This window comes from Lepisosteus oculatus, chromosome 6 (assembly GCF_040954835.1).
Source record: "Lepisosteus oculatus isolate fLepOcu1 chromosome 6, fLepOcu1.hap2, whole genome shotgun sequence".
Lineage (NCBI taxonomy): Eukaryota > Metazoa > Chordata > Actinopteri > Semionotiformes > Lepisosteidae > Lepisosteus > Lepisosteus oculatus.
Genome location: NC_090701.1, coordinates 51851709 through 51865552, shown reverse-complemented (window position 1 = coordinate 51865552; position 13844 = coordinate 51851709). Strand labels below are relative to the sequence as shown.

The 13844-nt window shown below is 36.9% G+C and overlaps 1 protein-coding gene across 1 annotated transcript in view; it reads right to left on the bottom strand.

Moving 5' to 3' along the window:
- Positions 1-13844, bottom strand: part of prex2 (phosphatidylinositol-3,4,5-trisphosphate-dependent Rac exchange factor 2) — a 171372-nt gene that overhangs the window by 74715 nt on the left and 82813 nt on the right. Inside the window, exons 14-19 of the mRNA XM_006633898.3 lie at positions 10919-10994; positions 9073-9145; positions 6621-6763; positions 6079-6171; positions 3288-3436; positions 2773-2858 (exon numbers count right to left, since the gene is read on the bottom strand). Of these exons, the coding sequence (XP_006633961.2) occupies positions 2773-2858; positions 3288-3436; positions 6079-6171; positions 6621-6763; positions 9073-9145; positions 10919-10994 (620 nt within the window). The remainder of the gene's footprint in view (positions 1-2772; positions 2859-3287; positions 3437-6078; positions 6172-6620; positions 6764-9072; positions 9146-10918; positions 10995-13844) is intronic.

The window sequence follows — 13844 nt, the reverse complement described above, 5'->3', positions numbered from 1 at the left end:
ATATTTGGATGAACACAGTCTAATAGTATGTTATTTCGACAAGCATGTTATTAAGGCCAAAAACAACTGTACACATAGTACTGTAAGTAATGTACTGTGTTCAAAATGGTCACTTTTGACAATGCACTATGTATAGCTACGTTAAGCATAGGTTTTTCAGCATAACTTTAGTAATCAATCGGGCACATCCACATCGTTTATTTATTTGTAATCTGTAACATTAAATCTTCATGTTGCAAAGAAAAGTGTAATTCTTTTTACTAGGTCACAACTTGAACATTTGTTTCTGTAGTATAAATGTCACTTAGAATTCAAACACTGTCTGCTCTGTTTTCTGGAAACAGATGATGGGTTACTACAAAAGCCGGTGTATTAAAATGTCACAGTATCAGAAAATTACACAGGAAGTGAACTATTGCTTTTTCTGTCCCATAAAATAGACGTCAATTATAGGCTTCCGTATCAGATCAAATTCAATGTGTAAAATATAATCAAATGGATTATGGGAGCTCTTTCATCTCAATTATGATAATACCAACAACATGCTCTGCAGTGATTTTAACCACTTTTACAACTTGCTCTTAATCTCCCTTAAGCTCTCACTCCAGCACCTGAACCCTTTGTTCTCTATTCCTTTAAGAACACAAACAGGATACAAATGAAAAGAGGCCATATGACCCGTCTAACCTGACTGGTAGTTTGTAATTAATTGATCTGAGGACTTTATCCAGCAGTTTCTGTAAAGGAGCCTGGCTTGGTTTCAGTAATATGGCTTTTTACACATTTCAATTTGTACCCTCACTTTCAATTTATTTTTCACTGTTGAATCTCAAAAAGTGAACTGGGCATACTTTGTCAATGCCTTTAAGAGTTGTGGATAATTGAATCAGGTCTTCTCAATTCAAGACTAAAAGGTTCAGTTTTGCAGAAAACAAAGAGTTACTCTTTCTTAAATGTGACTGGAACTAACACCTATTCACATTTTCCAGTGTGTTCAAATAAGAAAGAAGTCTAAAATGTATGTAATTAAACATGGAAAGCAACATTGTTTTCCATTTTGGAGAAACCTGGGAATTATGTTTGTGAATATTTCAGATGACAGTTGGTTAATTTCTTTGCTCTGAACCTTAACACCTGCACAACTACAAACGCCTGCCTAGTGTACAGAAGTGTACAGAATAATGGTGTGTTTACTGTTGTTTTACAGCAAACTTAATCAAACCATTTGTTTGCTCCAACTGCTTGGAATAAAAATCTGTGGTGCTCTGAATCAGACTATTGTACATTCTTACATACTTGTGAGGCTGTTGCATCTTTTACGTCTCTGACTACATCATCAGCAGAGTGACACATTGCAAGAGAGTCTCCTGAGAAACATGGGCTGTAGTTTTAGGCTTCAGTTTCTTCTTATTTGTTTTTACGATGTCCATTCAGGACACACGGGGAAGATTATTTTATCAAGCAACAGGCAGAAGGTGGGATACAGCCTGGATTGAACATCAGTCCATCGCAGACAGCACCCCAGTCCCAGAATTGAACCCAAAGATCCAGTGCTTAGAGGCAGCGATGCTAACCCCTGTTCAATACCACTGTCAATGCCACCTCAATTCTATAAGCAAATATGAAAGCAAATGGTACAGATGTCCTAGCAAAGTGTAGACTCCAAAACCAAGTAATAGCAAATTAACAGAGTGACTTAAAGTTTAAATTTTTTCTTCACACCTCTCATTAAGGAGACCGGAAGGGCAACAGGTCTCGGATGCATTCTGAATTGTACTGACAATATGATTGTTGAGGATTAATCTTTAGAATGGGAATGATGGGACAATAAAAATATTTGAATGTTTTCTTTCTAAATCAAAATGGCAGAATAATATACAAGCCTTAACTTAATGAAACTTCACTTAACCCAAAGGCTGATTTGGATCAAATTTTAACAAAGATCTGTAACATCTTTTAGACGTTAAACTATCTTTTATCTCAGAATCAGACCTGATTCGTCAAAGAGCTCAAAAAGGTGAAGCCCATGAGTAGGCTTAATTCCATTTCCTGTACAATTCTGCATGCTTGTAAGGTCTCTCAACAGTGTCCATGTGTGAACCTCTCCTCTTGTGAGAGCGCTGGGATGAAAGATGTCTTTTAATCAGCCCCATGCTTCTTTCATGCCCTCTTGCCGAAAACCCTTTGGATTCTCCCAAGCTGAGCATGTGGTTTGTGCCCTCACCGAGACTGAGGGCAGCTGCAGCCATCTCGCTTCAAAACATGATATTCAATTTCAAACCACAGCCCTCAAAGACTGAGGCTTCGGGGAGGAGGAGGAAAAAAGATCTGTTCCATCAATTTAAACCTGAGAGAGTAAGAATACGAGACTTAGAAGCCAAGGGATAAAGACATACTGTACACCAAATTAAACTGTTTCTCTAAAACCACAGATCAACACATGCTCATCCAGCATGCCCAAAATTCCTATTTCATTCACTGGAAAGGATGTGATCACCAAAAAAAAAGAGAATCAATTTTCAAGTGGAAGAAATCCAATAAATGCTGGCCTGTTTTACAGCCCCTCCACTGATCCACCACTAAGCTGATGGCTTTTAAAGGCTGTGAGCTTCAGCTGTGGAAAAGTGTGAATTTGCTCTGATGCATTTAACACCGTAGCTGTGTCAAAGTGATTTACCTCGAACCACAGCTGCACGACAGCTGTCCAAAAATTAAAAAAACCTCCCAAAAAGCAGAGTTCTGTTTTTTGCATTACATTACCCATCTCCTTACCTCTGCCAACTGCATGCACAACGGATGGCCCAAAGCCCCTAATCTGGAATCCTAGTCCGTCCGCAGAATCTGGAATTTTTACAGTCCTAGGGAAGAGAAGATTAGACTTGTTCTAATGCATTTAAACATAAATGAACTAATTAGTCTATTTCCTTCAATAACCCAAAAGTGCGTAGTTCTTGACTCACAGTTTTTGTGAAGACAGCCTTACAATTAAAGGTTCATCAACCTTTTTCTAACAAGCAGTATAGTCACATCTTATTTTACTGTAATAATAAGACTTGCAGGAGATAAATAGATGCATTATGTTTTTTTTTTTCCCAAAGTTATTCTATAACAACATTGTGGCAAAAATAAAACTAGTGACCCTTTTCCAAAAGTGGAAGAGCTTGGTATTAACACAGAAACCTCAGGGAGAGAAAATGACAGGACGAGAAACCCCCAGGCTGCCTTTAGTGGCAGTGATGGCTGTATTTCCAGCCACGGGCTGGGGGCAGGTACACCCCCACACTCACTCTCTGGGCTTTGTGCTGACGAGGACTCGCAGGGGCCCTCCGCTATTCAAGCACTGTTTCAGGAAACACTCCACTTCCTGGAAAGGCCTTAGGAAAACCAGGTCCCCATTGATGGCAAAGATTTTCTTCCCCACCTCCAGACCAGCCATCTGGGTTTTTAGAAAAATAAACAAAACAAACGAAAGCATCTCAATATGATACATTTCACTGAAGGAGCATTCTAACCGGCCACTGCTACTGAAGCCGATCCGCTGGATTCTTTTGAGAAAACGGCTGAATAAGATCCTCGGATATATTAACTACAAACTACCAAGCAGGCAAGATGGGCCTCCTCTCTCCTCCTACTTCTTCTGTTCTTCTGCTCTTAACTTGAAACTGAACAACTCAACATGTGAAATAAATCAAAATTAATCATGTTAAATCCCACTCCCATGTCACATCCCTGAGAATGCAGGGCTTTTTGGTATTTAGACTATAATTACAGTACATAAATAAATGATTAAAGTTCAGCTGTAGACTTACGCTTCATTGTGGTATACAGTAGATAAAGAGTTATCAGTATAGCATATAGAATATATTTTATAGTTGAGTTAGAGTAGTAGAAACATTTAAATGCATGAGGTATATTTTTAAAAACGATATTCAGTTATTCAAATATTCGAGTACTGTGTGTAACAGACAAATAATGTTTCTTAATTATTCTTTATTATTTTCTGATAGATAACAATTCAGGACAAAAAATCTCTCCACTCAGTCTGCCTTTAGGGGCTGGTGTGAGCACGAGGAATTTAAAAAGAGCTATAACATGTTGGGTTTCATGAAATGTTGTAATGAAAGAACATTTTACTCAATATACCTACTGTAAAATGAACAATAATGTTCAAAAACTAAATTTGTATTTTGACTGCAGTATTTGGATTTCTTTTCCTTTGGAGCTTGTAGTTTTTGTCTATTTTGAAACCCGTTCCTAGTATTTTTAGCCTGTTCTTCAACACAGACAACTTTAGCTCCTGCAATTTGATTTGGTTTTCTCTTTCCAGCTACAGCCTTTGAGTCAAACCACCACCATAATCTTCATGGGATTCAATCACTTCAGAGCTTTGCACCTCGAACTCCCTTCCGTTTCTGAAAACAGTCCATTTGAACTTTCTCATATCCACAATGAATTACACTCATCTCGGACAGACATCCCTTCTGGACTCCTACTATTTTAAAAAATCAACAGCGAGTGACTTGCTACCTTAACTCACACCACTGCCCCAAACTAAGCCAGCTTCAGCACCAAAAGCTGTCCATCTGTTACTCCAGTGATCTTAAATCTATTTAAAACTTAAACCCTCTGTGTCCGATTTGCCTTCAGCTTAGCTCACTATGGGATCGAACAGTAAGACACCAGTTTAAGTCTGCTGTTCTGTTGTGTGGTCTCCTCCCTACCCGAAGTACTATAGTCTGCATGTTTGTCTTTCAAATCTACTTGACCACTGCAGTACTTCTGTAAATTACACAAAGCAAAAGTACAACATGAAAGCTGACATATTAGTATTTTATTTAAAGATGTGGCTATTTCAGGTTGTGTTTGTACAAAAAGGAGATCAGATATTTAATGGGTTATACTCTACACTGTTACCAACAGTGCATATTTCACATTCCCTAACATTCCTTAAGTCTCTTGAACTGACATGATGTGAAGAGGCGCCACTTTCACAAATGGGTCCAATTTTAAAATCCCTCACAGCCGTTTCTGCAGCGCAAACCTTTAACTGAAGGTCCTTCAGATGTTGGGAATACAATTTTGAAAAACCATCATTTACAGCTGAGGCTACAGACTCACTGCTTAGGCCCTCTGGGACAAATTTTAACTCTCATTATCATACCATGATAACCAAATGTAGACCTAAAAAAATTGCTTATAGATGCTTAGCTGTAATGCTGCATGGCTTTCTGATCTACACATGCATAATGCAATCAAACAATACACTAATAATTGAAAAACAGGGCTACAAATTTACAAATTTAGCAATAAAAATTATGGCTTATCAATGCTGTGTAATCATTTTGAAACTATGATCTTGTTCTTGTTGATGTTGTTGTACTGTATGCAGCTCTTACTGCAGTTTCTCTATGAAGTTAATAATAAAAGCCCTATGGAATTACCTATGTGTTTTCAGTTCTTTATATAGATGAGTGGTTAAACAAACAGAATATGCAAGTTTATCTAATTAGAGGACAGACTTAATCATGCAAAGACGCACAGGTTCACTGATGCACACAAGGGAATGAGGGATCTGTTTCCTCACTACTAGACCAACACGAGACAGGTTACATGAAGGAAAGCATTCTGTCCATCTAGCTCGCTTTGTTAATTGATCAGAGGATCTTATTCAGGCATTTCTTAAAGTAGGTCAAGGTATCAATAGTATGGTTGAATTCCAAAATTCAATAACAATACAGGAAACAAGCTACAGGGTACAGTACATGCATGGGCGTAATGTTAGCAACAGCAGTAGTAGATAACAACAACAGAGATTACAGAAATGTTATTTACTTTACAGAATTCCCCATTACCTGTTGAAAAGTCAAATCCATTTACTTCTTTACTACTTTAGCATAGCTGTGCCTCCTTACATGGTTAAACTGAGACCTGTGCACACAACTAGCTGGGAGATACAACACTGCATTTGACTTTAATCTCTGTATATGACTCCTATCATTTTTTGACAATTATGTTCAAGCTGAAATAAAAGAAACATCATCATTCTTAGTGCATTCCATTAGAATGAAAACCCCTTACCTCTGCGTACGATCCCTTCTCAACTGACTTGACTATAGGCACCCGATTCCTGTCTTCTAAAGAAAACCCGTATCCACCCCCACTTGGTTTAATCTAGTGAGATAACAGGGATAGGAAATTATTAAGAACTGACATTTCTATGACATTTCAAAAGAGTACAATTAAAAAGCAAAGGATATTGAACATTGTCCTACATAAGATTTAAATTAACAAAAATAAATGAATGTGTCATTCAGGTTTGAATCCATGGAAATTGTACATTGCTTTTTAGTCATCAGAAAAGAATTGGCCTAATTTAACATTGTAGGGAATAGAGTTCTTCAGTGAAGAATAACATGCTCTTCTTTACATTTGACAAGAGTATTATAAAAAAGATTCACCTAGCAAATTGAAACATTTTTATCTGAATGGGTCCTTTTTGGATAGACTATGTGTCATGTTTTAGCTGTACAACATGAAAGAATGAAAACCATATGGTCTTGTATATTCCTCTCTATTTTAAGTAGTTACAGCTGTATTTAATTAAACACAATGTGCCTTACCAGCAAGGACTTAGCGATTACATTTTCAACTATTTTTAAATCGTGCTTCATGGGCTTGTGCTTGGTGTTTGACCCTTCCATCTCCTCATCAGCAAAGAATCGGAACAAAAGGGGCTCGTCTTTAAATTCACTTTTCTCCAGCACTGTGAAAACATTTTACAGGTCAGTTCCACGCTTCTCTTTCTAACCCACCCTAGACAATAAGCTATTTAAAATTAAGAACACTGCAAACTAAACAATTCACAACAAATACTTTTTTCTTAAAGTTTTTTTACCATTCTAAATGTATGTTTATTTAACATAGTAGTGTTGTTAATAGACCAATTATATTAATATTTTGCATTTGTGTAACAGATGGTGCCTTTCAAAAGTATTCACCCCCTTCTAATGATATTCCATGGTCAAAAGAGGAGGAGAGAGAAGGATATTGCAGGAGAATAGAAGCAAAAATACAGGAGGGAGAAAGTTAGTCTACAAGCAGTCTTCACCACTGGATTCTTGCTTAATGAACCAAAACCAGTTACTGGGCACTTAAGGGACTTAGACTAAATTTAGGGAAGAGTGGTATTTTTCATATTTGTGGGAATAATCAAGTTTCCTCTCTACATCTCCTAGGCAGTTTGTCGTCCTCCTGTTTATTTGCTTTCTTTTTTAAAGGCTAAAGTCTCACTTCTCTCATCAGTTTAAATCTTAGAGTGCAGGCTCACTTGTGAAGAACGAGTTATTTTATGAAATCAAGGGTAAGGTTTTCCTTAGCCATATAAGGATTTATGTCCAATACCGACGACCTTAGAGAGGACGATGACAGGTACAGTATGTAGGACAGAAGGCTGAATGTAAGGTATTGGGCTCTAGCCCTTCACTCCAATTGTAAATATTAGTGAAAGTATCGGTCACCTAGGGACAAAAACATATAAGGATTGAATGTTTTGGGAATGTTTAGAAGACTTCATGAGATAAATGCGACTTCACCCACTTGGTTTATGGGTAGCCTGCTGGCCACAAGACAAGGAGGCTCAAACCCCATTTAGACAGGCTGAACCAAGGAGCAGCCGGGGGATGCTTGAGATGAATGCAAAAGTTTGTGTCCGATATATATACAGTATACAGTAGCTAATTTCATAATGATGGTGGTTAGATACACCTGTTTGAGACAGACGCCACTTGAGCTTGCCCAGTATTCCCTGATTTGTTTGAGTGTGTTAGTGCCCTTTCTACATATCACTAATATTTTTAACAGAGCTGACCTAAATATTTGATTCATAAACAGTTTCAACCTCTGGTAACACTCTCTTTTTGTGTGAACAGACTTTACAATGTTGCCAAGGAACATGAAGATGTACACAAGGAAACATTAAAAGTCTGGTTCACGTGCAAAAGTGATGAAGGTGTAATTTACAGTCATGGACGACACAGAACTTTAGAATAACGCTTGAGCTCCAGCACAAGATATGATTTTGCATGTTTGCATAAAATCTGACCTACTTTTGGCTTAAATAGGTCAAGGTTATCACAGTAACACAGTGAACTATATCTAAATCACATCCCCAGGTTTAAAATGTGTCCTTTTTTTGCTGGTTATGTAATTCTGCTAACTTGTACAATTATATTTAAAAAACAGTTAACACAAATTTCTGTGGAGCAAGTAAAACAAATAAAATTGGAACATTTTTACAAGAGGTAACGGAGAAAGGCCCAGGTCAGGACTGCAATCCGTCTCCATGGTAATCAGTGAACCAAACTCAATCAAATACTCTTTGAAGCATAACATACCACAGAGACACCAGAGTTCATTTACATGTTCTTCCTTGTAAATAAGTGGTTTCTGAGGCTGTTATAATGGTTTAAATGACAACAGAATAAAATTTGGCAACAAGGTTCCATAGGAAAATATGTTTTCTGGATCACATGGAAAACTCTGAACCTTAGCATAAACACGTTAAAATAACTTCCACAGCAGCATTCTATATATACACAACAAAGCTAGAGTAATTTGTAACACTTACATCATAAAAATAATGATACATTTTGAAATGTGGCTCGGACATGTATGATGTGGATGTTGGCACAAAAAAACGCCAAAGAACCAAAAGTAAACTGCCTGCTGTCAACAAACAGTAACTATGGCAACTGACCGCTCTCACATGGACTGAAAAATGTCTTTTTGTTAGCCAAGTTTCAGTCGGACGTTAACCACACACAGAGATTCTGCCACACCTCACACGTGTACAGCAAAGCTCAGCTTCTAAGAGTACTCCAAATATTTCTCTTTAGTAGTACTGGTGTCTCACAATGCTGTTTCTAAAACATCTTTCAAGGGATTTGTAAGGGGAAAGGAGTCTCTAAAAGAAGAGCTGTGAATAAAAAATGTTTTCATGTACAAAAATAGAAAGCAAGGTGGTTTTTATCTATCAGCATCACATTCCCAATGAATTATAATATAGGACATTACCATGATGCATGAATCCATTATCACAAAGCTCAACCCCCAAGATCAACGCTTCCTCTCTTGTTCGGCAATCACCCTTGAAAGAAAGTTGCATTGCATTACTTACACAACCCAAGGCCAGCAGTGTCAATGTCACATTCATGCTTCCCGCCTGGTGGCCCAATCAGTAGAGTTCTGCTTGAGCAAAACCTCATCACATACAGTAGGTGTGGATTCACACACAGTATACAATTAAAATTAGGACTATGGTTCTGTTGATCACAATGTTCTGAAGAATACAGTACACCACAATGACTTCACTTGGATTTTATACAGTATGAAAGAGGCACCAGTGCCGTTTAAACAATAAAGACACATCTTGAGATTTCTATATATAAATATATAGTTGAGTATTATTTAAAATTCTACTGAAGTCTTTACCAAGCAACCAGACATGTTCATATTCCATATTGCTCACTCTCCAGAAAATGCAGCTGTTTTTTTTTTTAAATTTGTATCAATTAATGAATTCCAGGGGATTTTCTGCTTAGCATGACAGAGAGTCATCATGGCGTTTGCAGGGCATCACAGACGCACATTCATGGAAAAGGTGTGTCTTCTGTTCCTACACGTGATCATCGCGCAGTGGCGGAGCCAGACGAATGCGTATGCAGCTGATTGCACCTACAGTAGCACATTGGGAAACCTTCACACGGTCAAGGTCTTCTTCCAAGGTCAGCGGGTGACTTATGCCTGCTGTCCTCCTTAACAAAGCGTTCAGCATAACAGATAGCCGAATACAGATGGTGAGATATACCAGACACTGCTGTCACCTTTGCTTGAGAAGTACATGGAACTAGAAAAGTTGGCAGCAATTTCACGATCGCCAATAGAGAATGCAGTATCTGTGTACAATATTCTATGACACTTTAGATGTCCTCTAACATTGATAATGGTGGGGCTTTTGAGGCAATATCAATTTATAGCACCATCTTACCTTTAATATGCCACATGATCACTAAAAGTTAATTTCACACAACTATGACATCTGCAATTAATGAGTAGTTCAAAAATTAAACTAAATATTTAATAACCCAATTTACAGATTGATTGTGGAGTCTGCCATTCAATGCATATGTACATTAACTTTTATATTTGTAAGAATGATGAAGGTGCATATTGGTATTGTGTCCAAAGATCTCTTCTAAATCTAGACTTTGAGTCATTCCACCTTTCCAAGTACCTTGGTGCATTCCCATACATATTGCGGTATGTTTAGATATGGAATACACAGTTTTGTGCTTAAACATATCTTAAATCCAATTTTTAAAAGACTATAAGAAGAAACAATTAAAGGTTTATTCCATGCAGAAAAGAGAAGAAAATCAACACAACTTTTTCTTTTTTACTTGTTCCTTTTCAGCCTACACATCCTGACGCGGCTACCTACTTGAACTACTAAGAATATAAGAAGACACTATAAACTTTAAGTAAAACTTTTTAGAGGAAAAACATATTCATATTATGCATTTCAGAGACAAAACAAATATTTTCCATATTACAACATGGCTTTCAATATAATGTGTATCAATCACCAAGCAACAGGTAAAATGATAAATAATGCCATCATAAATTAAACCACAGGTTTTTAAAAACAAACAGCAAAACTGGAGCTAGATTTTGCTTTATTGTTTCAATCTGTTTCCTCTTCCACATATTTGAATGACCAGCATGTTTAGAAAAAAGCTACTTCCCTTTTCCTTACTTTCATCTTTTCCCATTTCCTATGAAGGAAATGTGTTTTCTATGTGCACAAAGGCCATGAATTAAAAAAAAGACTTGTTAAAAAACATGCTGACAACAGTGTTACCTGTGCTATGAGCCAGTCTATGAGTTTGTTTGCCATCACCACAGATTTGTATGTTCTCAGGTGGTAATCCTTGTCCCTTAAAAAGAAAAACATTGCCTGTTTAAGCCTGCTCAGTGAATTCTTTATGGTAAAAATGAACTAAGAATGTAACAAAGGCACCTCTGATTCATGATCATTTTATCAATCTGCTACTCAGTCAAGGTCTGACCTTTGAAGAGACTTTCTTGAGCTTGGCAAGTACTACTCAAATCAGATTTTACCACACAGTTATTGAATACAGCTTTGATGCGGAGGTGGTTCAGTACAGGAAGACATTCAGACCCTCTGGGTAAGACAGAATTTAATTAATTGCTAATCACAACAAAGTGATAGTAATAACAATGCAATAACGCAATACTAGTAATAACAGTAAAATATTTATAAACACTGCTGGATGTATTCCAATTGAGTAAAAATAAATTAATAGAAATACATCATATTAATTTACTGATGTATTAACGTGCTGCTGGCCTCTTTACATTGCACTAGATCAACAAAGTAAATAAATACAGAGTAAAAATCAACAGTTTTAGTGACACTATTAGTATGTACTGTGGTGTTAAAAGTTAATAATGATTCCTTGCATTTATGCCACACTTTGTACCCCTAAGAATCTCAAAACACTAAATACAGATCTAGCCATTACAGATCCAGTAATAATGCCATCTAATGCAGTATACATACCGCACTGCAACATTATTTTTTTCAAATATTCTGTTGTAGGACTGCACTACTTTGTAAAATCGCGAGGTTGCACAGTGATTGCTTAACGTAGAGTGTGGAATTACTTTGAAAATGCATGGTTTCGAATTCGGCTCAATGCTCAGCCCCATAGGGACAATCTTTTTCCAATGACAGAATTTAAATTTTTATGACTTTTATTAATTGCATACTGTGTATTACAGTATGTTAAATATTAGATTAATATTAAAAAGAAAGTAGGGCTGTTTAAAAAAACAAAAGCTCAGCTGGATATATAAAAAATAGTTTATTATTATAGCTTGCTGGAAATGCGATGTGCTTCTTTCAGGTTTACATCCACTTCCATCCAGCCATTAAAATAGTCTATATTTTGTCTTAATGCAAATTTCAGGAACAAGTTATTGGGAAACATTTTTGTTTTAAATTTTTATATAATAATAATAATATATTTCACACATACTGTACTGCAGTGGCTTTGAAACTATATGGGATCATACTGTACTTACTGTATATCCAATATACTTATATAGTACTGTATACAAATCATTGACTTGTACGCTATTGTTTGGGCATATCTGCGGAAATGGAATCATGTGATTAGCATGTATGGCAGGTAGGGAATTGTAGTCTGTATTGTACATGTATTTGATTAATTTGTCTGACATTTTAAAAGTATAGTACACGCTGTCAATGAAATATGTCCCATTTTAATTAGAATATACCATTTCATGATAATAATGGAGTTGGACCAAACAATGTGCTATGAGCATTTGTGCAGCTCGTATCTCGAGATGAACTGTACAGGAGTGCTGTGGTATTGAGGTTTAAGGGCCAAGGGCAAGCCAAGCTCCAAATGCAGGCTCACAGAGGACCCTCCCTCTGGAGTTTTCAAAGAAGGCTGATTAAAAATGTATGAACAATGCCTGTGGACAGGCTGTCTTGAATCTAGTTGTGCAACTCACAATTGTATAGGAAGGAACCTATTTCATCCAGTTCTAATGTGAGCTGAGTTCTTTTTCAGATTATGTTAATAAAATCGGTGAAATTCATGTCAGGTAAATGTTCAGGAAGGCACAGAGGACTTACCACTGACACACTACAAGCAATACATTCAGCTTGCAGGATTTTTCTGGGACATAATGCAACAGCACAAAGCCCTGGCAGAAAATTCATGATCCTGGTGTACTGAGCTGTTTGTTGCCATCATGCTTAATCTATTTACATTAAAATCAATCAGAACTCTCTTTAATTGCGCATCTTTAATTTATCATGGCTGAAATACCTTGGCAGATTAAGGATAAAAATTCACAAAATCAAACTGGAGATGAGCCATAAAATCACAAATAGAACATTACGGATGCTAGCCCTGTAACCCAGCAGAGCTGTGCGGTTCTGTGTGTAACTGAACTGCTCACTGTGAGGGCTTTTTACAGCCAGTGCCAGAGTCCAGGAATTTACTATGAAATGAGCAGTCATTTTCCCATGAACACCGAATCTCCTGAGGGAGAATAACTAAGACTACAGTACTAGAAGGCCAGTTTATCCAGAGCCTCTACTTTGACATTACTTTCTCCACTTTCTACTTTTACACAAACAATCCATAGCACATGTTGTGAACAAAAGTCTCGCATTTTAAGTTCATCACTAAAATTAAAATAAACACTGTCATTAAACATCTTCCAAAACTAAAATAAGCAAATGTTTAAACATAATGTACTGCATGACTGAATTAAGTCACATATGGAGAAAACATGCGCTTTGTTTGAATTACCTATTTATTTCCTATTAACGTCTTTTCATTTAAACAAACACTTATAATAATTACCATGGGAATATGATATGAGATTTAGATGCCTGCCTTAGTTAGTGCCTTAATTTGCACATGCCTGAAATGACCTGAACACTGCTGATTTAAAGTCCTCAAGCACCCACAAAGCTTGGACAGTTATTCGAAAGACGTTTTTTGTTTTTCTGAGAAAGGATTCTTGCTTTGACCACAAATGTAGTCAAATGAAAAACTAGAAATAACCCACATTGCACCAGGCTCACCATCTGTGCAGGATTTGTGCTGTGCAATCTTAGACACAGGTGCCCAGAAAAGGATTCTGTAGCATTTCTGTCTTCCCATAGCCCTCAAACTAATAATTTCCCATTTTATTTTTGGAAATAGGCAGCATATGCACTT